This window comes from Vulpes lagopus, chromosome 2 (genome assembly GCF_018345385.1).
Source record: "Vulpes lagopus strain Blue_001 chromosome 2, ASM1834538v1, whole genome shotgun sequence".
Taxonomy (NCBI): Eukaryota; Metazoa; Chordata; class Mammalia; order Carnivora; family Canidae; genus Vulpes; species Vulpes lagopus.
Genome location: NC_054825.1, coordinates 59,621,869 through 59,649,281, shown reverse-complemented (window position 1 = coordinate 59,649,281; position 27,413 = coordinate 59,621,869). Strand labels below are relative to the sequence as shown.

General features: G+C 33.5%; 2 protein-coding genes across 10 annotated transcripts in view; both read left to right on the top strand.

The window, feature by feature from the left end:
- Window positions 1-27,413, top strand: part of TCF12 (transcription factor 12) — a 383,835-nt gene that overhangs the window by 53,956 nt on the left and 302,466 nt on the right. The window lies entirely within an intron of this gene.
- Window positions 10,065-11,240, top strand: LOC121484203 (GTP-binding nuclear protein Ran-like). Its single transcript, XM_041743089.1, has one exon. The coding sequence runs from the start codon at window positions 10,191-10,193 to the stop codon at window positions 10,890-10,892; it is 702 nt and encodes a 233-aa protein (XP_041599023.1). The 5' UTR covers window positions 10,065-10,190; the 3' UTR covers window positions 10,893-11,240.

The following is a 27,413-nucleotide window of genomic DNA, read 5'->3' as shown; positions in this document are numbered from 1 at the left end:
ATCCACTGTAAAAAAATTTGAATTACCTGATAAAATCTGCTTTTCTCTATAATCTGTGTGAACATATTAAAAATAAAATATGTTGGTAATGAAAAACTGGCTTTTTATTTCCTGTTGTTTAACATGAAGCAATTCTAAGAGTTTATGGCAGATAATGGACACACAGCCAATTGCAAATAAAAATTTTAATAAAAGTGTAGAATTCAATTTTTAAAGTTTTTTTTTTTGCATCTAAATTGATGTCTCTACACATTAATTTCTCATTAAAAGTAATCAAAGATACGTGGAAAAAAGGGCCAATCTCCTATTTGAGGCAGGTGATTTTCAAAATGAGCCTGAAACATCTTGTTTTATGAGATAATGAGGAAGCTTCAAAGACTGTAGAATCTTGTCAGAAAGACTTGGGGTCCAATTTGAAGAGCTTTCTACTGGCCAAAAATGGGACAATTTGAGCTTCAATAAAGATAATGCCTATAATGGATTGAGACAGAACATATATGTTTAAGTATGTGAGTTCATAAAGACTCCTAAAAAATTACTGGTCATAGTGATAGTGGTGGAGGATGCTAATAAACTAATCATTATTTTTGAAAGTAGAAAGATTTGAGTGTTTATCTTGCTTTTCCTCTAAGAGCAATACCATTAGGCAGCTAAATAATAGATGAAAAGTTTCTTTTTATAGAACTATTCTAGCTAATATAAGCAAAAAGATTTATAAAATTAGAGTATTACCATTTTTGTAGACCTTAATAAATTATTGTAATTGAACATCATGGATACTAACACCAGAGAAAGCCAGAACATTTGCCTCCTAATAGAAGACAAGATACTACTCTGGAGTAGTCTTGCTTACCACCCCCTAGACAAAAAGAATTGAACTTCAATCTGATAAAACATCTAAATTCGGGCAGTCCCGGTGGCGCAGCGGTTTAGCGCCGCCTGAAGCCCGGGGTGTGATCCTGGAGTCCCGGGATCGAGTCCCACGTCAGGCTTCCTGCATGGAGCCTGCTTCTCCCTCTGCCTGTGTCTCTGCCTCTCTCTCGCTCTCTCTGAATAAATAAATCTTAAAAAAAAAAATCTAAATTCAACTACTAATTTATAGAAAATACAGAAGAGGAAAATGTTCATTAATAGCAAGTAGATACAGTCAGAAAAATTTAGACTGGGAAACTTGACAGAACAACTCCTCAGTTTCTTTCCTTTTCCCTTACCAAAAAAAAAAATCACAAAAAAAAAATCTCAAAAAACAAAAGGGAAACATTTTACAATTTAAAATAATTAAAATTACATATAATTAAAAACCCAGATTCTTATTTGCACTAGCCACATTTCAGGTGCTCAATAGCCACATGTGGCTAGTGGCTCCCATATTTGGCACTGCAAATATATAACATTTACATTATTGCAGAAAGTTCTGTTAGATAGGTAAGTTAGTTTCATGGACTTCCCTAACAAATTACCACCAACTGGGTGGCATAAAATACACTTATTCCTTCTCCGTTCTGGAGGCCAGAAGTTTAAAATCAAGGTGTTGGTAGGGCCTCTTCTAGCTTCTGTGGCACCCTGATGTTTCTTGGTTTGTGGAAGCATACCTCCAGTCTCTGCCTCCATGTTTACATAGCCTGTTCCTTTATGTCTCAGTGTCTCAGATTTCTGTTTCCTCTTTCTTATAAGGACACCAGTCTTTGGATGAAGGGGCCATTCTAAATCCAGCTTGGTCTTATTTTGAGATTTTTAACTACATCTGCAAAGACCCTATTTCCAAATAGGGTCACACATTCAGAGATACTGGATGTTAAGACTTGGGCATGATTTTTTGGGGAGAAATAATTTTAATTTACTACTTTAATGTGCTACTAAAAATTAAAAGAGATTGAAGAGACATATAGGGACGCCTGGATGGCTCAGTGGTTGAATGTCTGCCTTTGGCTCAGGTTGTGATCCTGGAGTCCGGGGATTGAGTTCTACATCAGGCTTCCAGCATGGGGCCTGCTTCTCTCTCTGCCTATGTCTCTGCCTCTCTTTCTGTGTCTCTCATGAATAAATAAAATCTTTAAAAAATGTATAAGGACAAACTACATGTTTGGGAAAGTGTTTGCAGTTGTGTAACAGTGGGTTGAGAGCCTTAATACATACAGAGCCTTTAAAGAAGTTGTCAAAGAAAAAAAAATCTCTGTTTAGAAATAGAAAAACCAGAAAAGGACACATAGATGGTGTTTACCAAAGAAAGGCAACTGGCCAAGGTGCATATGGAAAATGGTTTTTAAAAAGAGACCATAATTAGAAAATGGCTAATTAGGGATGCCTGAGTGGTTCAGCAGTTGAGCATCTGCCTTCGGCTCAGGGTGTGATCCTGGGCTCCGGGATTGAGTCCCAACATGGGATCTTTGCAGGAAGCCTGTTTCTCCCTCTGCCCCCCCCCCCCTCTGTATGTGTGTCTCTCAAGAATAAATAAATAAATTCTTAAAAAAAAGAAAATGGCTAATTAAAGAAAAATTTGACACTCAGAATAAAAACTATATATAGAGAGAAGGGGTAGGGGGAGAGAAGAAGGAAGGAGGGAGTGGGAAAGAAAGTAAACTGTTAGTATACATATCTAGTTAAACTGGTAACTGTTGTTTTTTGTATTTTGGATTATTAAGTTATTTTTATTTTTTATTTTTTTTTTTATTTTTTTTTTATTAAGTTATTTTTAAAGTAATATTTTAGAGTAAGCTGAAGTTTGTAAAATGCAACAAATGGGAAAAGGGTAGTCGATTTTTGGTAATTGAGTTTATTGATTAACTGTTAGAAATTTGTACATGTCTTTAACATCTTGTCTATACTGATTGTTGAGATACTTATCTAGAGGTTCTTAAACTTTGGCACACATCAGAATCACCTAGAGGGCTTGATAAAACAAATACTGCTTGACCCCATCCCCAGAGTTTTTCATTCAGTGGATTTAGGTTGGGGCAGAAGATTTGTCTTTCTAACAAGTTCTCCTTGTTTCTAACAAGTTCCAGTGCTCCTGTTGAGGAAACCTATCCACTGCTCTATAATTAAAAAGAGAACAGAAAAGATATATGTATGTGTAGGAACTAAGATCTGTCTTTGATGCACAAGAAAGTTCTCAGTTTAGGAGTAGTTAAATGTAATTTAGAAAACATTGACTTGTTTTATAGAGAATTGTTGGGAACCTTTCACATTCTGTTTGTAACTTACACAGTTTCGTTATGTAGGTTGGTGATTTCATTGGTTTAGGTCTAGCTTTTCTGAATAAAATGGGGCTTTTTGTAGTGTACTGTATCAAATAGCAATGTTATTTAGATGAATGAGAGTAAACCTCAGAGTAAGTGGAAATAGTGAAAAGAACAAGTGGTGTAAAGAAAAAGTCTCATTCTCTGCATATAAAATTAAGCAGGCAAAACAAAGCAATGCATTTTTTAGGGAGACATATATAGTACAATTATTTTTAAATAGCAAAGGAATGATAAAGCTTAATACAATGCTGTGGTTACCTTCTAGGGGATAGTATACATGCACAATATAAATATTCTTTTTTTAGAGTATTGAGTAAGACTAACAAAATAATAAAGTAAAATGCTCTATTTCCTTCATAGGAAAAAATCCAAATAAGAGTAAAACTCCCTAGGCTCTTAAGGTGAGCCTGTTGAATAACCTAGGCCAGCACTGTCTGACAGAATTTCTGCAGTGATGAAAGTTTTTTTGTTTTGTTTTTATCTGTACTGTCAAATATGGCTAATAAGTATTTGAAATGTGGCTAGTTCAACTGAGGAACTGAATTTTAATTATTTAAAATTTATATGTAAACAGGCACATGTGCCTGTTATCTACTGTATTGGACACTAACTCTAGGCACTTTAGAACATGGGTTCTCCCTTGAGTTCTTTCTTGATCTATTAGTATTTTTCCCATGGAATATTCAGTTTGGTTTGCTTTTATGTTTATGTTTTGCTTAGTATATTAAGTCACTGATTTTTGAGAGCTATCTTGTGTCTTTTGTCTCCTTCTTCTGCTTCTTATGTTCATTGGTACCAGTTTGATTTACTTTCTTTCTCATGCCTTATATTCCTAAAATGAAGTCTTCAGGATCAGAAGCTCTACTGTACTATAAAGATTATTAAAAGCATAATAATATATACTCATTATTTGAAATTCTTTATAAAATCACTTTTTTGTATGTCAGAGTTGTATTACTTTGATTTTCTGTTTGCTTTTTAAAAAAATACCTCTCCATTGACTTTTCTGAGCCCCCAAACAAAATTCTTAGTAATTAATTTAGTTAATACATTGAGTCATTTTGTAAATATTGTGAACCATGCATTCCAGAGAAATGGGGAATGATATAGGAGATAGACTGTGACTTATGATGTGAGTACATATTTCTACTTTATTTTGTTACTTGATGGTAATGGAGGTTATGCATCAAAATTCTTAGCATTGTTCCTATTACTGCGTAAATGTTTTAAATTTAATTTCAAAAGGGACTTGTGACATAGAACTTAAAAAAAAAGACAACCCAATTGAAAAAAAAGACAAAGGATCAAAAGAGAATGGCCAACAACACTTGTAAATATGCTCAATGTCATTAAAATTGTTATCAGAGAAATTCAAGTTAAAACCACAATGAGACAACATTGCACGTGGATTAGAATGGCTTAATTAAAGACAACACTGGCAAATGATAATTCCAAGTGTTCCTGAGGATGTGGAGCAATTGGAACTCTTACGTGTTGCAAGTAGAAATGAAAAATGACACAACCATCCTGGAAATCAGTTTTGCATTTTCTTATAAAGTCAACATACACTTACCATATGACTCGACATTCTTACTACCTGGAATTTATCCAAGAGAAATGAAACACATGTACACAATTTTTTGTTGTTCATAGTGGCCTTATTCATAATAATACTAAATGGGAAACAAGCTAAATATTAACTGGTGAATAAATTTTTAAAAATCATGCCACAATATGGATACACTACATCCATATGAAGGAAAATTATTCAGCAACAGAAAGGAATCGATACATGCTTACATGGTTGGAATCTCAAACCATCAAGCCAAGGGAGAAAAGCACTACATATGGTATGAGTCCATTTACATGAAACTTCTCTATCCTAATGATTCTCATATCCTTTCTGCTACCTATTTAATTTTAATACACTAATATCCTTGGTTGGTAGTTTATTATAGTGCTAGATGTTTCCAAATGTCTGATACTTGTCATACAATACTTAGAATATCATTTTTAGATTTTTAGAGTTAAACTGCATATGAATAGATGCTAATTTAAACCTTAAGTTTTTTGTTATTTGTAGGGAATAAAAATAGCTGTGAGAGTATAAATTGTTACAGTAAAGGCTCACATGTTTGCAAAAAAAAAAAAGGCCACTTAGGCTGGCTCAAGTAAAGATAGATGTGGGGTATCCAACATGAATACAAATAAAGTGCGGTCTTATAGGCATTGAAAAATAGGAATAGAATGTTCTTTCTGTCCTTTTAGGGACCCATAATGCTTCTTAAATTCAGGTTCCCAGGTGGATGTCTACTTTTTGCTCCTGTTCCTTTCACAGACCAGCTTCCTTTACTTATCGCTTTGCCCAAATTTACAAGACCTCCACCCTAAGCATTATCTTTGTGTCTCACTCTTGGGTCTAACTTAGAGGAGAGCATTTGATTATGATTAAGCCAGTGGATTAATTAGTTTTGAATTGGCCACCCATATCTCATCCAGTTGTTCGGGATTAGGGCATGATGTTAATTCATACAAACAAGTCTGTCTAGATTTTTTCATTGCCTTCAGTTCTAGTGTAATCTTTATTTTTGAAAGACTGTGATTTTTTTCTGTTATTCCAGCTGAGGAGTACGTGCCATCTTCTTGAGACTTGATCTGTTGTTGTTTTTTTTTCTCTTTTCTTTTCTTCTTGTAAGTAGGCTCCACATCCAGCATGGAGCCCAACATAGGGTTTGAACCCATGGCCCTGCATTTTTTGCTTTTCTTTTTGAATTTAACTTTTGAACTTTCATACAAATATTTGAAGCTATAATTTTATACATAAGCATCCTTTGTACACATTTCTACTAAATTTTAATTTTTGAACTAAAATTGGTCTTTTTTTTTTTTTTTTACATTAACCCAAGTTTATGTTGGTAAGTCATTATTAAGTGATTAGTATGGAGGAAATGTGCCTGTTACTTGTGTAATCATGAATCAGTGTATTTTTTTCCCCCAAATCAACTTAACAGGTTTATTGTTTAGACGTCAGACATTTTGTGCTTTAAAGTTATGTTACTTTCTGAAATTAATTCTTTTGGGAAATCCAAAAATGATTATTTTGTTTCTCAGTTGAAACAGATATATGCTACTGACTGTAAGACACCTACTATTAAATAAAATACTCATATTTGGATGACTATGTTATTAGATGGATGAGTACCCTACTTAAATTTTCAATTGGTACTTTACATTATGACAACCATCACCAAAATTAGCTCTTCAAAAAGGTGGCTGGCAAATATATATTATTTACTGTATGAATATGAATGATGTAGTATAGTTATGAATTCTGGAATTTAAAAAATGTCACTCATATATTGTTTTGGAGGAAAGCATATATATTCATTTTTTCCTCAGGTTATATTTCAGCTTTGCAAAAGCAGTACATGGATAAATACAGAAAGTTAAAAAAATTTAAAAAAATAAATTAAAAATATCATATTTCTACCACCCAGAGATGACACCATTAATACTGTAGTATATGTTTGAGATGTTTTTCTGTATGTATATATGTACACATGTATTTCTTTACTAAAACTGTATCCTACTATTGTACGTGTTATTTTAGTATATGCTTTTTTCAATTAAGAGTTTTGGCTTTCCCATGTTAGCAGTTTTTTATCTTATCTAATACCCAGTACATGCTCCCATTTTTTCAGCCCTCTGAAAAATACTATTTACAGTTGATCTGTCCAGACTGGGTCCAATCCAAGATGACTCATTGCATTTAATAATTATTTCCCCTTATGTCTTTAATTTAACTTAGTTCTCCCTGGCCACTCATACCTTTTTCATGGCACAGATTTTTGATTAGGCCTTACCTTCGACTGTGCATATTTGATTTTGAGCGTAACAGAAGGGCATGTCTGATTGCTTCCTGTTGGTGCCATTTAGCTTTTTTCACCATATCTTGTATCATTTTTCTCTCAGCTCTCTATATTTTAAATAAGTGTATAATTTTAAGTATAGCTAAATTAATCTTTCAACCAGATCAGTATGGTAACTATAAATATTGAATGATTTTAATTCTTGTCTTCCTTTTTGCTCAAAGACTGGGAAAGAAAGATGAGTTTTCATGAATTATCTATGTATAAATTTCCTAGTTTAGAATACATTAATAAAAAGGAAATACAGATTCATTTATATCCACAAATGCTATTATCTTTAGTCTTTGGTAATCTTTTTTTTTTTTTAATTTTACTTATTTATTCATGAGAGAGACAGAGAGAGAGAGAGAGAGAGAGAGAGAGAGAGAGAGAGGCAGAGACACAGGGTAGAGGAAGAAGCAGGCTCTATGCAGGGAGCCTGAAGTGGGACTTGAGCCTGGGTCTCCAGGATCATGCCCTGGGCTAAAGGTGGTGCTAAACCGCTGAGCCACCTGGGCTGCCCTAGTCTTTGGTAATCTACTTGAGTGTAAATTCAAGTTACTTCTAGGGTTTTCTTTATAAATATTTAACAAAACATTTAAATTAATATTTTCTTTAAAAATGATGTAAACTAGGTACAATGCTCAATTGTTTGCTTTCTTTACCTCATAATGTAACTGTAATTGATCAAAACATAACGTTTTAATTAAAGAATCAAGTCTTAAAATTCACATTACCACATTTTTTCAGTTTTAGGAAGTGCATAATATTGTTTAGTGCAATATTATTAAATTAAAATGTTTTAATTATTTTCTGGTACATCGATTATTATAGTTGACATACAGGTTACATTAGTTTAAGGTGTACATTATTTTTGGTGATTTTTTTATGTTTTAATTATTTTCTGGTACATCGATTATTATAGTTGACATACAGGTTACATTAGTTTAAGGTGTACATTATTTTTGGTGATTTTACAAGTCTATACATTTGTGCTGTGCTCCCTGCAAGTGTAGCTATTATCAGTCACCATATAATGATGCTATTACAGTACCACTGACTATATTTCCTATCCTGTACCTGTTATCCCTGTGACTTATTCATTGCATAACTAGAAGCCTGTATCTTCTATTCCCCTTCATTTTCCCATCCCCCCAGCACCCTCCCCTCTGACAACCTGTTCTCTGCTTATGGTTCTCTTTCTGCTTTTTGCTTGTTTTTTTCAATTGTTCCATTTTTTAGATTCCACATGTAAGTGAAATCGTAATGGTATTTGCCTTTCCCTGTCTTATTTCACTTGGCATAATATACTCTAGGGCCATCCATGTTATTGCAAATGGCAAGATCTCATCCTTTTTATGGCTGAGTAATATTCCTCTGTGTGTGTGTGTGTGTGTGTGTGTGTGTGTGTGTAAGAAATATATTACATCCTCTTTAGTTTTCGTTTGTCGATGGACACTTAGGTTGCTTCCATATTCTGGCTACTATAAAGCTGCAATAAACATAGGAATAGATATATCTTTTCAATTTAGTGTTTGGTTTCTTTGGGTAAATACCCAGAAGTGGAATTACTGCACATACTGTATTTCTATTAGGTTTTTGAGGACTGTCCATACTGATTTCCATGATTTCCATAGTGGCTACATCTATTTACATTCCTGCTGATAGTGCATGAGGGTTCCTTTTATTCTGCATCCTCACCAACACTTATTATTTCTTGTCTTTTTCATTCTGGCCATTCAGAAAGGTGTTAAGGTGATATGTCATTGTGGTTTTGATTTGCATTTCTCTGATGGTTAGTGATGTTGAGTCTTTTCACGTGTGTCTTGGCATTCTGTATGTCTTCTTTGGAAAAATGTTTATTTCTTAACCAGATTATTTGGGTTTTGTGGTGTGTAATTATGTAAGTTCGTTATATGTTTTGGATATTAAAAGCTTTTTATTTTGGAGTAGTCCCAATAGTTTATTTTTGCTTTTGTTTCTCTTGCTGGTGGAGATCTATCTAGAAATATGTTGCAATGGCTCTTGTCAAAGACATTATTGCCTGTGTTTTCTTCTAGGATTGTTGTATGTATCATCTTCTAAGAGTTTTATGTTTTAATGGTTATTTAAGAAAACTAATTCTTGAAAGATTTGACATTTTTGGCATAATATGTATTTGGATTCTACTACTTCTCATTTTTCTCTGTAATTGGGAAAGTGCTGATAGGTTGTATCACACTAGATCTTAGGATGCAGATGTCCATCTACAAACTACTAAAAGATAGAAATATGAATAGATGTATCTAAAAACATACAAAGTATGAATCTTGAAGCTTCTGTGAAAATCTCATTAGTGATTTTACAGTTGTGGAATTAGACTTTATGGGGAAAAACAAGTTTGGGCAGCTAAAATTGCAAACACAAGTCCTTTTATAGTTTTATGAGTTTTAACCCAAAATAATAATGAAGACTCTAGACAAGTAATTTATGAAAATTTTACAAATTTCCGATTAGGTGAGCACCATTCAGTTAATTTCTGTTTATTTTACTTGTTCATTTGTTTACTTTATTTCTGGTTACTAAAAACATTTGAAAACTCCCCCAAAGTTTCGGTGGAGTGGTCATATTCATTTTTGCGTCAGACAAACAGTGGTTTATGTCTTCTCCTTAGTTCAGATGGATGAGCTTTTAACTGTTTACTTAAGTACAAATTTTTATTCATACTCATGATTTAAATGAATTACCCAGTTATATTTCTTAGTAATGGGCCAAATTGTTCTCATCTACTTTGGTTATTGGCCCCCAACCATCCTTAAAAATATGCTATTGTTTTAGGAAGTAAGAGATGAAAGGGGCACCTGTACTATAGCAACTGTGATGGGAGGTTGCCTAGTCTACCAGAAATTCTTGGGATTTCATAGTCCTTCCACCAAAGTCCAAGCATTATTTATTTGTATTTGAATATTCTTAGTAGTATAGGCCAGCCTCAAGTTAGAGCACTGACTGTTTTAGAGGAAATTAATCTTAGTGCAGGGCATGATGAACAGTGATAAAGAATATGGAATGTGGAGTCAGACGGGCCAGAGACGCTTCTGGAAGCACCAGCGCTATGGCTGCCCAGGGAGAGCCCCAAGTCCAGTTCAAGCTGGTGCTGGTTGGCGACAGCGGCACCAGCAAGACCACGTTCGTGAAGCGTCACCTGACGGGTGAATTCGCGAAGAAGTATGTAGCCACTCTGGGCGTGGATGTCCACCCCCTCATGTTCCACACCAACAGGGGCCCCATCAAGTTCAACGTGTGGGACACTGCTGGCCAGGAGAAGTTCGGTGGGCTCCAGGACGGCTACTACATCCAAGCCCAGCGTACCATTATAATGTTCGACGTAACGTCAAGGGTTACTTACAAGAATGTGCCTAACTGGCATAGAGATCTGGTACGAGTGTGTGAGAACATCCCCATTGTGCTGTGTGGCAATAAAGTGGATATTAAGGACAAAAAAGTTAAGGCAAAATCTATTGTCTTCCACCAAAAGAAGAACCTTCAGTACTATGACATTTCTGCCAAAAGTAACTACAATTTTGAGAAGCCGTTCCTGTGGCTTGCTAGAAAACTAATTGGAGACCCTAACCTGGAGCTCGTTGCCATGCCTGCTCTTGCCCCCCCAGAGGTGGTCATGGATCCAGCTCTGGCAGCACAGTACGAGCACAATCTAGAGGTTGCTCAGACGACCATGCTCCCGGATGAGGATGATGACCTGTGAGAAGTGCAGCTGGAGGCCAGCGTCAGAAGTCTAGTTTTATAGGCAACTGTCCTGTGATGTCAGTGGTGCAGCGTGTTTGCCACTTATATAGCTGAGCAGAACATGTGCTTAATCTTTGGGATGCTGAAGGAGATGAATGGGCTTCGGAGTGAATGTGGCAGTTTAAACAGTACCTTCATTTTTTTGGACCTGCATACTTAGCTGTTTTGGAACGCAGTTGTTTCCTTCCTGAGTTTCAGATAATGAGACTGCTATAGTCCCATCACAATATCCAGTGGTGAAATCTCGTTTGTCACTGTCATTCCCATTCCTTTTCGTTTAGAATCAGAATAAAGTTGTATTTCAAATTAAAAAAAAAAAAAGAATATGGAATGTGTTGGAGGGAAGGACGGTAAGATACAAGTTAACCTCCAGATGGGCAGAGCTCAGAAAATACTCATTTCAGTTACATTTTGGAAACATCCATCTTCTAATCCTTCTAAATGCTAACTTGGAAACTATTGGTTTGGAAGGTATTTTTTTTCATGAGAAAGTGTGGACATTATGCAACTTAATGGTTTTCTATAAAATAACACGTTTTTACCTATGATCCTAGCAAGTAAGAAGCCTGAAAATGATGGTCTCCTTCCAGATCTAATCTTTATTCCACCATGCACACCCCTGGGTCTCCTAAAGGTTCACTCCACCCTATAAAATCTCAGTGTTGATTTAAAAATACAAAGGAAAGAAAAAGGCGGGGGTTCAACTTAAGGGAACATGAGAATAGAGGAGCTGATCGGAAGGAAAGCTGAAAAAGCCAGGTATTAATCCAGTGTTTACACAGTAATGAGAGTGATTTCTTTATGTGGTTAGTAAATTTTCTATGATGGAGATTTCTGAAAAGAAAGTTCTGAAATTATTTGAAAGTGGCAACAGAAATTAAGTATTAAGCTTTTCAAGGAGACAATTTTGAAGAACAGCATAGTTTTGGTATAAGTGTTGACATGCTTATTTAGAAAAGAATTAGTCTTGGTACAGATCATATTAAATGGTTTAAAATAGCCGGTGAGTAGAACAGCTGTTGGACGCAATTCATGATTCCATGATGAAGTACAGAACTCTTGGTCTAGTTTTCAGGATCAAGTTGAGTTTTCTGTGCCTTTGACTTCTGTCACCTTCTAAGTCAAAGGCTTTGGGACTTGTTGAGGTCTCAGAAATAACAGTGTAGAAGAATCAGGGATGACTAGTTTAATAAAAGTAAGAATTGGCTCATGCATTTTAAGGTCAGGTATTACACATTCTGTAGCATCTGAAACAAAATTGAAGTGTCTAGTGTTTATGAGATGGCAGCTTAAAAGAACAGACTTTACTGCTTCTGCGATAGTAATTATACAGCAACAATCTGGCTTGCTGGAAAAATGAAAGGGAAGACTAGCTGAGTAGACCTAAGTCCATTTCATTTACATGTAAGATATTCCTGCCATAGATAGATCATGGTATAAATTGAGTGGAAATGGACACTGCCTATATTTCCAGAAGCTCATGGTTATATTATTTTATAAACCATGTAATCCTTTTTTTTGAAGGTACTTTTTTTAATAACCTAAGTAACAATAGGCCCTAGTTTCCTTATTATTAAGAATTTCAAAGGATAACAAAGACAAAGCAAATCAAGACTTTAAGTGTAAAAAAAAGAAAAGACTACAAGTATAGCCAACTATAGCTAGGGCTATTGTATAAATAATCAGTTGAAATAAACTGCTCAAAAAGCTAAAGAGTTGATTTGATTTTTTTTTTTTTTTAAAGAGTAGACTTGGGTTGAAGCCATCAGTAGTATGAAAAAATTAGAATGAAATTCTCATAATGTACACCAAGAGTAAAAGCCTAAATAATTATTAGAAAGCTTTTGAATTCATAGAAAGTCTTATTTCTTTAATAGTTTTGCCATGGATTTTGTTCATCTTTTTTCAAGATCTTTTTTCGATCTTTTATCCTTTTCATTCTAACTTCTGTCTTGTAATATTCAAAAGTTGTTATTAAAATTAATGAGAATTTTCTCTATTAAAATCACTACAGACTGTTTCTGGGAATATTTTATTTACTTATTTATTTCTGGGAATATTTTTTATTTCTGGGAGTAAAGTATACTTGTAATATAATCACAGCTTTTTAGTAAATGAATTTATTCCCTTCCTTATAGGGAAATATCCTTGGTTTTATACTTTTCAAATGTATAGTATTATGTATTATTTCACACATATTCTTAGCAAGTGTTTATCTCAACCTGTTCCTTTTTTAAAATACACAGGTATGTTCATGCATTACTACCTGATATTCCAAACATAATCACCTTTACAAGTATACATTTATCCTTTAGTATAAAAACAATAGTTCCTTTAATTGCTGAATTTCACTGAATACTCGGTGGACTTCTTTTCCCCCCAAATGTTTTTGAAGTGATCATTTATCATCAGAATAGTCTACATGCGTTTTTATTTTTTTATTTTTTATTTTTATTTTTTTTTAAGTTTTTATTTATTTATGATAGTCGCACACAGAGAGAGAGAGGCAAAGACACAGGCAGAGGGAGAAGCAGGCTCCATGCACCGGGAGCCCGACGTGGGATTCGATCCCGGGTCTCCAGGATCGTGCCCTGGGCCAAAGGCAGGCGCCAAACCGCTGCGCCACCCAGGGATCCCTCTACATGCATTTTTAATCCCAGTTATATTTATTTTGTTTACTCCTTCAGTAAATATTTTGGAATGTCTTCTTTTTGTTCCTTTCTACAGAAAAGTTAAGAATCTTTATATCTTACACTTTTCTTTAGTTTTTCATGGTAGTATGAGAATTGAGAAGTATAAAGACATTTAAACTTCAATGTTGCATTATTTTATTTAGAGTGTTGGCTTAGTGTATAAACTCCAGGTTCTCTTCTGTGTTTGCTATAAGTTAACCTAGTTGTCTAATAGAATTATCTGTGAAGGATAAGGTTATAATCAAAGCAGAGACCCAGTTATGATAATAAGATGGAGATTAAAAGTTCTTAAAAGACTAAGTCCCATTGTTTTCTGATTTTCTTAGACTGTGTGATCAACTAGAATGAAAAGCTACAAGTCTATATAATATCAAGTATATTTTAAAATAACATGTGCTTTAAAAAGGTAAAAATCCCAATCTCAATAAATATTTAGTCGATAAATATTTAATTGAATATCCACTATATTTCTAGATCTGTCTGAATGCCATCGGACATTCAAAGACTATTAAATGTTTTTTTTGCCTTTAAGGACATCATGGTCCTTTCTGAAGAGACGAGATTAATAGCTGTGAAAGAATTAGAATTTATGAGTTTTAGAATAAGTGACATGAGGTTCATGAGAGTGGTAAAAATGAAAGGATTTGAAGCTATTGCTCATGTGATTTTGACTTGAGCTTACACATCAAAGGAAATGATGTAAGATCTGTTCTATTTATTTTAGATAATAGATTGAATTACTTTTCTGGGACTGTTCATAGAATTTTAAAATCCTAAGAGAATAATACTTGGTTAAATATTATTTAAATATTATTTAAATATTAAATAATACTTGGTTAAAATTATTTTGTTAAATGCTCTCGTAAGAATGTTTTATAGAAAGGTATGCCCCTGGGACACCTGGGTGTCTCAGTGGTTGAGCGTCTCTGACGCCTCTGGCTTAGGGCATGGTCCTAGGGTCTGGGATCGAGTCCTGCATTGGGCCGTCTGTGAGGAGCCTGCTTCTCCCTCTCCTTTGTCTCTGCCTCTCTCTCTGTATGTCTCTCATGAATAAATTTTTTTAAAAAAGGGATGTCCATATCAAAATAGTTATTTTGAAAAAAAATAGTTATTTTGTTTTAAAAAATGTTTTATTATCTTTCTATGTGTGTGTGTGTGCTTCTGTACCTTTGCTCATGCTGTGCCCTCTGTTCATAATGCCATTCTCTGACACCTTAGGCTTAGCAGTTTCTCAACACCCACATCCTATTCCACATTCCTGTGACAACCACAGATCAGTTGTCATGTCATCTGTGAACATGATCTCCAATTTCAGTCTTGATTTTTGTTCATCCTGCCAATCATGTTTGAATATTTACTCATGTGACTCTCCTCTTTCACATATGTGCTTTTCTTGAGGATAGATATTATTTATGTATGTATTTGGAGTCCCTTGCATAATACTGACCACATGGTAGATAGATGTTTAATAAATTATTGAATTACCTAAATTCTTAATAGTCAGAGCTGGAGTTTGGTTTTTGACATTTCTGGAAGATTAGGCTACTACATGGTTATCACTTTTATGGATTTATCTATGTTGAGGGCTACAAGTTTTTATCTTTCTGTATTTTCAGTAATCAGAGCCAATGGTGATTCATCTAACAACATGAATTTATATGTCAGTAGATAAGACACTAAATTCATCAGTTTGCTGAAATAAGTTTCAAACAGATTTCTTTTTACAGATAATTTTTATATATATGCATATACTTTTTTTTTACCAATTCTAATTTAGAATTTATTCTAAATTATTAAATTTAGAATATTTATATTTAGAATATTCTAAATATTCTAATATTTATTTTAATAAATTTATTAGTAATTTATTAAATCATTTATTTGGCAAATGTTTATTGCATGTCTACTAAGCTCCAGTCTTTGGAAATATAGTGGTGAGCAGAGCACATATAAGTCCATGGAGCTGATTAAAAAGTGAAAAGAATTAACGAAGTAAAGTATGATTATGCTGAATAATTAAAAATTTTAAGCATCTTGGGTGATATCATTAAATTAAATTTAATTTAGATAATCACATTTTATATCTAATGTATTTACAAAGCTATAAGCAGGTTTAGAATCCTTATGCTTTAAAAAATACAGGTAAATTCAAATTTTCTATTCATTTTTATGATGATTACATCTATTACAGATATAATTATAGATTTCCGTAAAATCAGTAATTAGCCTGTTGAATTTCAGGGGCTGGTTTGCCTAGTAATGACATACTATTTGCTTCATTTACTTTTGTGAATGAAGTAGCCAAGTCCTTCAGTTTCAGACAAATTTGCAAAATTAACTTCAGTAGATATGAAAACATATTACTGCTTTAAGTGTTATATTATTATATTTTTAAAGAAAGAAAACCCTATATATCTTAATTATGTAGTACGTACTTTTAATGTTTTGAGAGGAAGAATGCATTCTATATAGAAAACCGATGAAATGGAATCTTCTTGACTAGTGATTTAATTGGTTTAATTCAAAACAAAATCTTACCTCAGGTAAGATAAAACAGTATCTCCTCTAATCCCAAAGTAACTGCTAATGGAAAATTTTTTTATGGTCCATCCTATAATTCATCGTCTGGTTTTCTTGCTATGGATATGCCTTCTGAATTATCTTCAGGTAGGTATTATATATGTTGTAGGTTGTAGATAGTCTGGGGGATTAAAATAGATAGCTCTACAAATGAATTATATACAGTTAATATAGAATGACTATAGAGTATGAAGGTCAAATGGCATATTTGAAAGCAGAGTCAAAAAAATAAAACATTGTTATTAATGTGAAGTTGTTATTATTAGAAATAATAATAGTATTAAGAATTTGGGAAAATTTCAAGATTCCTGGCTTGAATATTTTCTGTGCACTTTAATGCGTATTATTCAGTTTTCTTCTGTTACTTCTGTCTTTCCTAGTCACTCTTTGGCTGCTATTGCTGCCTGTGGTCCAAGGTAAGCCTTCATTGGCTAAAGGGAGATTAATAAGCATTAAAGAGAGCAGTTAAAAACATAAACCTTATTGTGACTCCTTACCCTCCTCTCTTTTTTTAGTATTCATGGAAGATTGCAATTAATGAAAGCTCTAGAGGGGAAGCAGATAATTATGTAAATCGGGGAGCCTGGGTGGTTCAGCTGTTTAGGGCCGCCTTCGACCCAGGGTGTGATCCTGGAGTCCCACATTGGGCTCCCTGCATGGAGCCTGCTTCTCCCTCTGCCTGTGTCTGTGCCTCTCTCTGTGTCTCTCATGAATAAATAAATAAAATCTTAAAAAAAAGATAATTATATAAATCATATATTTTTAATATAAAAGTATTACTTGGGGCACCTGGGTGGCTCATTTAGTTAAACGTTCAACTCCTGGGTTCAGGGTCTTGAGATTGAGCTCTGCATTGGGTTCTGCTCTCTGTGCAGTCTGCTTGAGACTCTCTCTCTCCCTCCCTACTCCTTTGCCTCTACAACTGCTCTCTCACACACAAGTGCATGTGTGCTCTCAAATAAATAAGCAAAATCTTTAAAATAAAAATACTACTCTACAATTCCTTAGCTCCAAACCTTAAAGTTGGATTTGCTTTAGAATCCAGAATTTCTTGAATTTTAAAAACTGAATTAGCCAATTATACTATATATTATGTAACATTTCTATGTTACATAGGGATCTATGGGTAAAACCTTAAATACCTGAATTGAAACGTATTGACATGCACATCATGTGGGATAAATGAGGGCTATTATTATCTTTATTTCAGTTCATTTCAGGTTTTACCTAGTGGTAAACTTATGTAAAACTGTGGTTTTCAGAAATTTTTGGATTTTAGAATTTTTGAATAAGAGATTTGGACCTCTTGGTCTTTGTTTTAATATTCCCAAGGATCTGTAAAAACCTATTTCTGTGAAGATGTATTATTCTTTTGTTCTGATCGTAATGAATCATATGTGTCTGGTTGAGATGATGTGTATTTACAGAAACATTTATGTGGTATGCATACATGTACATATACATATATACAAATTTAGGGCATGTACACATTGCGTTTGGGTGTTTGTGAGAGAGACTGAGGAAAAATTGTGTGTATGTAGATGATAGGGACAGGGAATGGTGAACTGGGTCTGTTTATCTGTGTTTCATCCTTGTGCTTGCTCAGGTTTGGTTACTAACTAGGTGTGAAATAAAATATTAATTGTAGTTCACAGCTTTGTTAGCACATAAGGTCATCATTGACAAAGTCTGTCGACATAGATAAAATCTGGAAATTCTGTGTAAACTTATAATCAGAACATTCTGTATGCCATACAAAATTATGGTAAAAAATTTTAAAGTTAACATAGAGTTGGTTAAACTACTGTTTTACTAATCCTTAAGCAATATGAAATTATTTTCAAAGATTTATTTATTTATTTAGTGAGAGAGCAGGAAAGGCAGAGGGAGAGATAATCTAAAGTAGACTCCCTGCTGAGGTAGAGCCTGACACAGGGCTCAACCCCAGGACCCCCAGATTATGACTTGAGTCAGAATCAAGAGTCAACCAGCTCCACCAAGCCGGCGCCCCAGTATGAAATATTTTTGATGGTATATAGGCACCCAAAGAAGCCATTTCACTTTGCCAATTTAATAATTAGCACACAGACTATGGTTCAAGACAGGAAGTGACAAATATCTGAGCCAGCTGGAATGGTAATAGGTATTTAGGTAAGCAGAAACTAATGATCCATATTGGGAATAGGCCAGGGCATTGGGGATTAACACACTTCTATTATGAAAAGTCCCATGAGATCTCAGGAGACCTCATGAGGCTTGCACTTTTGTTTGTAAGAACCTTTGTAAGATTATTCTAAGACACTGTGAAAATACTCAAGCTTTCATATTGTTCAACTATGTAAATATTAGTAAATGTGGTAGAAATTACCTTTCTACTTAGTTGCATAAACTAAATATCATATGAAATCAGAGGAAATGAAGTCTTCTCTTGGTTTGGAATGTTGTATCTTTTTTTGGCAATATTCACAATCTTTAGTATTTCTTTTTTTTCCCTCCAAATTTCTATTTGAATTTTAGTTAGCCAGCATACTGTGTAATATTGATTTCAGGAACAATCTTCATTATTTCTTAAATTTAATGTCCCAGATCTTTACAGACATTACTGTATGAGAAGCTACACTTTCATACCCTTCCAGTGCTTCTGTGATGCTTTTCTCCAAACTCTGTGCTCTTTGCTGACAATAGCAATTGTGTGTACTTTGTGAGGTCAATAAATGCTGATTCCTGCAAGAAAAAAGCTCTTAGGAAGTGAGCTTAGACATCGTGAAGAGGAAGCACTAAGAATGAGGCAATTGAATGAAGAGTATTGCAAAGGCCTGTTTAAAAGTGTGAGTCAAAAGCTAAATTAGTATTTCCCTTGGGCCTACCAATCTTCATATGTATATTATGATTTATTTTTTCTTACCTGGTGAGTTTATCCAGATATGTACTTGGTAGCAAGTTGGCATTATTAAATTCCTTTGCTTTTCATTCCAAAAAAGCTAAATTAGTGTACATGTAACTATAGTACTTATTTTCATAGAAGTATATAAATAAACTTGAGCCATGTAATTTAAGGTTGTAAAATAGATGGCAGTTAGTGAAGAAAACCTTGTCTTTAGAGTGTATTTTTACTCTATGATGCCTAGTTCATAAAATCTATTTTTTATTATTCACTTTAAGATACAAAGCTTAGGAATTCTATAATCTGTTTAATTCTGAACAATTATTTATCGTGTTTAAATGAGGAGCTCAACAATTAAAAAGTTATATCTTGCAGTTTTTCTTAAACGATAGAATTTAGAAGCTATGTGTGGTAAAACCAACAGGACCAACTGTGAGCCTGAGGAAATTTCAGTTATGAGGTTTTAATTTTTTATTAATTTAAACTGTATGTTTTACAGAGTGGGCAGAAAGGGAAAAGGAACAATCTGAAATTATGCCAAACAATTTTCAATCTTTTGTCAGCCTTTTGTGATGCTATAGATGACTGGAATTTGAAACTTGAAATCTGAAAGATTTGTGTTTCAGATGTTTCACATACTGTTAGGTTTTTCCACATGGCTTAAGTTCTTTATAGAAAGAATTTTTAAAACCCATAGCATGAGCACAAGATCATATTTATTCTATAGGACTGGAAAACCAGTGATCTGTTTTCTAAAAAGATGAAACTGTGATTTTATTCAACATTATAAATAATTTGCCTTCTAGTACTGCTTACATTTCAGTTTTCTGATGCGTGTACTATCAATGTTGACTAAAATTAACTGAATATGTTCACAGAACCAGAGGAAAAAATTGAGCTTGTGTTGCTCAATAATATTTAAATGCTACTTTTTAAAATAAAACTTTACCCTTATAGACTGTTATGTATGATCTGTGTTTCCATGAGGAAATGTTGATTAAGTAGTTTCCATTTTGGTATTACAGTATGTCCTGTTGTAAGTTGCTGACTGTGGAAAAATCTTTACAGTCAAAAAAGCAGCTCAGCTTAAACCCCTGGTATTTATTATGGCAGACACCAGAAATAGAAATCTACCAGCAGTTTTATAATCTATTGAATTCCTGCATATCTTTTGAAGTAAATTAGTTTTAAAAGTTTTTAAAAGAGGCTGTTGACTGTAGAACTGAGTTAGTTACTTTGCATATCCTTATACACAAAGGTTCTTTTTTACTTCATTTACTAAATACATGTCTACAGTTTTTTCTTTTTTAAAGGAAGCCCTAGCCTACAGTAGGTGAAAAAATTGTCTCTGTTTAGTGTATCTGTGAGAGATGTTGGTAACCTACAAAATATATTAATTAAATAAAACTTTGGTAAGACATTTGTATGGAATATTTAGCAGGACAGACTTACTCTGGAAGAAACAAAAAGTCTTCAAAGTCTTAAGTAACTTGCTTTTGGAATTTTTGAGGATATTTGACGATCCTTGAAAACAGAAAAAAGAATTTGGGTTTGTAATATTAGTTTACCTAAGTAAGATAAATTTTTGAGGATAACACTTGAATTTTGGTGTCTACTTGCAAAGTGCAATAATTCGAGAGTGATATTAAGCTTGCCTTTAAATGATTACTGACAGAGGCTGTGGAATGTGGTTGGTGTTTTCTGAATAAAAAGTTTCTCAGTGTTTGCTGCTTTCATCTAGAAGAAAGGGAGAGGAGGAAAACTCTTGTAACTGGTACTTTATATGAAGTTAGGACTCTACTCAATGTTAAGTGACTGTAGAATTTTTATTACTTTGCAGTTTTGGTACATGGAATGATTAATACTTTTTACTTTTAAAAAGTTGGTATTTTTACATTTTAATGAGATTACATATAATTAGATTAAATTAATAGTGTACTCTAAAGGGAACAGAAATATTTTGTGGCACTGAGAAAAGCTATTGTTTGTAGTTTACTAGGTTGTATTCTAACTTAAATTTGTGCTTTGGGAAATTAAATTGGGACTTTAACATCTTCAGAAGCAAGACTTATGTACATTTTCAAGATAAACCCAAGAAATAAACCATAAAAGCAAAGAAGAGTTTTTGTTTCAGATCACAGTCAGAGATGTGACTTTGAAAATGCCTTTTTACCATTCAAAATAAACCTTTCATTTATCAACTTAGAGTTAAATTGGTTCTAATGATATATATCATGTATATTAGTATGTTGTCTTATGTTTACAAAGTTAATGTGCTTCAAAATAACAGCTGAAACATACAAGCATTAATTATTGAACAAGAAAATTAAAATACTATTTATGAAAACAGCCAGGATTGTTTCATTGTACTTTAGTGTTAGCAGAATACCTGTCTGATTTTTAAATGATAATATATCAGGAAAAATAAGTTTGTTTGAACTGTTTCGTAGCTGTTAATAATAAAACTAGACTTGTATTGTCTAGTATGACTTTGAATGTTAATGCTATAATAAAGAGTATGTGGAGTATATGTAGAATATATTTAGGGTTTTAGTCAAAGTTTTTTAAACCATGTTTTGGAAGAAACACTGAAGCTAACATGAATATAGTAGTCAGTTATTACTTGAATTGAACTCTATATTAAGTGTCTTATAATGAGCCTGAACATTACTAATTCCATAGCAGTGATTTCTGAGAGTCCAGATTAACAAATAAAACAGAGGACCTTATCTTCTTTATGGTGAAAGATGTAAAGATACCATTTTGATTTGTAACAGTTTAATTTGTAGACAATGGTAAATTCCAAAGTGTTATTGAATCTGCATGTTAGTAACCATGTAACTACAGTTCAAGTCGCTTAATCTTTTAAAAACCACATGGTAGACTTTTAAAAGTTCAGTATAATCTTTTAAAACTATTTCCTGATTGTGGCAGTGATATGCTCACTTAAGATTTGGAAAGTACAGAAAAAATAAAGGTGAAAATAACATTTATGGAGCTGTGTTAACTATACACTGACAGATGTTGATTTCCTTCCTGCCCTTTTTCATATATATGTGTATAGATATTTGTGTATAATGCACATTTATACCAACACTTAAATTGGGTCATAGTACTTCTGTAATGGTATTCAATTTTAATATAAAAATATTAGTTCCTTTATAGTCATATTTGCATCCTATAGCTAGAATTTATAGGGCAACGTAGTTTTTGCTTTAGAGAAGAAATCGGTAGACTTTTTCCAAATCGGCCAAATAGTAAAATATTTTAGGTTTTGCAGGCCAAGAGGCAAAATTTATGATTTAATAGGTTCTCATAACCATTTAAAAATATAAAAGCCATTCTTAATTTGTGTGACTTTTAAAAAAAACACAAAAGAAATAGAACTGGCTAGATTTGGCCCACCAGCTATAGTTTGCAAACTCTGCTTCAGAAGATTATTTGCTTATATTTTATTTATATTTGTGTGCGTGTGTGTATAAATATTTAACAGTTCTTGACTTTCTTACCTTAATGGAGCTGAATGAGCTTATGTGTTAAAACCCAAAGACCCAGATTGTAATTCCAGTGTTACTGCTGTAGGAATCCGTTTGCTGGCTGCTAGAAAGAGAGCTGACCTTGACTTGTTAAAATATGGTACTACCTCTCTCCTTAGCTGACTTGAGCTTAGAAGTGAACATAATTCATTCTTTGCAGGAAACAGGAATCTATTGTACTTTGGCTTGATGCTAGGAGATGAGGATACTATATAGGATCTTTAGACCTACCCAAAAATGTTATTTAGCTTTAAAATATCAAAACCACTCTCCCAAATCTAGTTTTCCTTGACCTAGCTGTATTCTCTTTTTAGTATCCATTTTTCTAATTTCAAAGATAAAACTAAATAATAAAACCTTTATTTTCCTATATGTATGTAAAGGAGTAAAGATGAAAAAGATAGAAAAAAGTAGCTAAAAATAAGTGTCAAAAAGCATTTTGTAATGTCTTAGGATAAAAATTGTGTTTTGAATGTATCCAGCTGCTGTTGCTTTGGTATCGCAGTGATGCTGTTTATTGTTAGGTACAGTTGTGTGTGTGTGTGTGCGCGCGCGCGCGTGTGTGTGTAAGTGAGTTTGTATCATCTAAAGGATGAGAAAAGATACCCCATACAACACCAATCAAAATTGTAGTTGCTTTAGTACTAACAAAGTAGACTTCAGAGCAAAGATAATTACCTAGGGTAAAGAGAAGCATTACACATTGTGAGAGGAGTAATTTACCTGTCCTGAATGTGTGTATATCTAACAAAGAACTTAAAAATAGGTGAAGCAGAATCTGACAGAATTTAAGGGAGAAATAGAGAACAGTTACAGCTGAAGACTTCAGCTCTCCTTTCTTAGGAATATACTAGCAGATAGATATCAACCAAGGTTACAAATGCCTGTCTACCAACCAGAGATAATTGATATTTATAGTATACTTTACTCAAAAACAACAATAAAATATACATTCTTTTCAAGTATACATGGAACATTACCAAAATAGAACACATCTTGGTCATAATAGAAGTCTATTTAATAAGTCTAAAAGAATTGAACTCAAAGTCTGTTCTTCCGACCATAACGGAAATAAACTAGAAATCAATAACAGAGATAAAAGACAAGTTTACAATTAAACAGCAGACTTCTGGGCAGCCCGGGTGGCTCAGCGGTTTAGCACTGCCTTTAGCCCAAGGTGTGATCCTGGAGACCTGGGATCAAGTCCCATGTAGGGCTCCCTGCATGGAGCCTGCTTCTCTTTGCCCTCTGCCTGTGTCTCTGCCTCTCTCTGTCTCTCTCTCTTCTCTGTGTATTCTCATTAATAAATAAATAAAATCTTTTTTAAAAAATAAAAATAAATAGGCTTCTAAATAATCTGTTGGATAAAAGAGGAAGGCATAGAGGAAACTTAAAAAGATATTTTGAACTGAACAAGGATGAAAATAAAAAGTCAAAATTTATGCAGCTCAGGCAGTGTTCATAAGAAGACTTATTATATTCAATGCTTAGAATAGAAGAAAAAAGAAAGCCCTCAAGTCAATAATCTATATTTCTATCTCAGGAAACTAGAACAAGGAGCATAAAATAAATCCCAACTAAGAGGAGGAAACCCACAAAATTTAAAGTGGAAATGCAGTAGTAAAAATCAATACAGCCAAAAGTTGTTTATTTTTTTTGGCAAAGATTAATAAAATTGATAGTTTCTAGCAAAATTGACAAAAAGAGAAGATATGTAGAACTAGTACCAGCAATGAAAGAGAGAATATCATTACGGATTCACAGGAATCCAAAGGACAGTAAGAGGAATAAGAACCACTATGCATGCATATAAATTTGACAAGTTAGGTGAAGTGGACCAATTCCTTGAAATAGATTTAATTCCTTAGCAAACTAAAGTCACCCAAGAAGAAAAAGATTATTATGAATAGTCTTCCAACTATTAAGGAAATTGAACTCATTGTTGAAAACCTTCCAAAAAAGAAATATTCAAACCCAGATGGTTTTACTGGTGAATTTTACCAAATACCCAAGAAATAAAATAATATTCTTTCTCTACTGTTTCCTGCAAAAAATAGAAAAACAGAGAACACTTTCTAACTTTCTTTGTGAAGCCAGAATTAATGTGATACCAAAACTAAACAATGACAGTAAATAAGAAAGCAAGCAAGCAAGCAAGAAAGAAGAGGAAAGAAGAAAGAAAACTATGGACCAGTGTACCTCATGAACATAGTTACGGATATCTTCCATAAAAGATCAACAAATTAAGTTTCATTATCCACAAAAAAGAATAATATACCATGACCAAAAACCCTACCAAGGAATCTGCAAGTAACATAATACATTATGATAACCACAAGGCAAGGATGAATAACAATAAGGCGAGAATGTCTACTCTTACCTCCCTATTCAATATTGTACTGGAAGTCCTGGTTATTGTTCATATGGCAACAAAAGGAAGAACAAGACATACAGATTAGAAAGGAAAAAATAAAACTGTCTCTATTTGCAAACATAATTGCCTATGTAGAGAATCCCGAAGAAATCTTCAGAGACCTAGAAAAAGTGATTTTAGCAAGGTCACTGGATAGAAGGTCAACACACACAGTAGTATTTCTATATACCAGCAATGTACAATGGGAGAATGTGATAATGAATACAATTTACATTAGCTCAAAAGGAATGTAATACTTTTATATAAATATGATACACATGTATACATGATCTACATGCTGAGGACTATGAAACAATGAAGGAAACCATAGAAGACCTAAGTAAATATAGAGGCATACTGTGTTCATGGATTCGTAGACTCAAAATCAAAAATGTCAATCTTTCCAATTTGATTTATAGATCTAACACAATTCCAGTGAAAATTCCAGCAGTATATTATGTAGATATAGGCAGTTTGAATTTAAAATTTATATGAAAATGTAAAGGAACTAGAATAACTAAAACATATTTGGAAAAAGAAGAATAAAGTTAGAAGAATAACACTTATTGATTTTGAATTAATATAAATCTACAATAAAGCGACAGTACTGTATTCATGAAGAGATAGGGACATAGATCAATGGACCATAATAGAGTGCTGAGGAGCAATCACACAGATATAGCAAAGGTATAAAAGATATTCAGTTGGTAAAGGATAGTCTTACCAACAAAAGATTATTAAAAATTGTACTTTTTACGGCCAAAACCCCCTAATGTTTCAATTAGACATTCATTTGCAAAAAAAACCCCTCATTTTAAATTTCTATCTTCCATAAAAGTTAACTCAAAACCAATCATAGATCTAAATTTAAAATGTGAACTATTAAACTTTTATTTTTTTAATTTTATTTTTTTAAGATTTTATTTATTTATTCATGAGAGACAGAGAGAGAGAGAGATGCAGAGACACAGGCAGAGGGAGAAGCCCGCTCCATGCAGGGAACCTGACGTGGGACTTGATCCCGGGACTCCAGGATCACGCCCTGGGCTGAAGGCAGGTGCTAAACCGCTGAGCCACCCAGGGATCCCCCTATTTAAACTTTTAGAAGAAAACGGGGAAAAAACCTTCCTGATTTGGAGTTAGGAAGGGTTCTTAGACATGATTTAAAAAGCAGGATTCATAAAAGAAGTTGATAAATAGGACTTCCTTAAAATAAAAATTTTGCTCTACAAAAGACAATGTTGAGAAACAAAAAGACATGCTAGAGATTAGGCAATAATATTTGCAAATAAGTAACAAAAGCCTTGTATTCAGAAATATATAAGTAACTCTCAAAACTCAACACTATGAAAACTAACAACCCAGTTTAAAAATAGGTGTAAATTTGAGCAGACATATCACTGAAGAAGATAAAATGTTGGCAGATACATATATGGAAATATGTTCAACATCATTAGCCACTAGGGAAATGCAAGTTAAACCCATGTTGAAATAAATGCCCTTACATAGCTATTTGAACAGCTAAAATTAAAAAATCTTCTGATACTAAACCAAGTGCTGTTGAGTATGGAGATCAGTGAGCTTCTTATACATTGTTAGTGTGGATGCAAAATGGCATAACCACTTGAAAAGAGTTTGACAGTTTCTTATAGAGCTAACCATACATTTAACCTGTCACCCAACAATTCCACTTCTTGCTATTCACCCTAGAGAATTGAAAAATTATGTTTACACAAAAACCTGTATACAAATATTTATAGAAGTTATATTCATAGTTGGAAAGGACTGGAGGCAACCTAGCTGTCCTTCAGTAGGTAAAGGGTTATACAAAATGCTAGCTAGCCATACAATGATACAATATTCAGCAGTTAAAGGAAAAACTGCTTATACATGCAACAAATTGAATGGATCTCAAATATATTATACAAATGAGGGAAACCACTTTAAAGATTCAATACTGTGTGGTTCCATTTATACAACATTCTGAAAAGACAAAGCTATAATGATAGAAAACATTATCAATCCTTGCCACAGTTAGCTGGGGGGGGGGGGGGGTTGGGAAGCATGTGGCAACAAAGGCATGAGGGTGTGTTTTTGTGTAATGTAACTGTTCTGTATCATGGTTTGGTTTTGGTTCCAAGAACATGTGTTACCACTTGTAGACCTGCACACAACAATTTTAAAGTTAATTTTATTCTAAGATAATTTGCCAAATATAATTTTAAGAAGAACTCAAAATAGAAGTTAGGGGAAAAGGCGGGAAAGGTGGTGATAGAGACCAAAAGCACCAAAATTAAGGAATTTGTTTCTGGCTGAAAATAAAGCACTGGTTTCGGTGATCATATTTTTTACATAATATGTTAAAGCCAAGTAC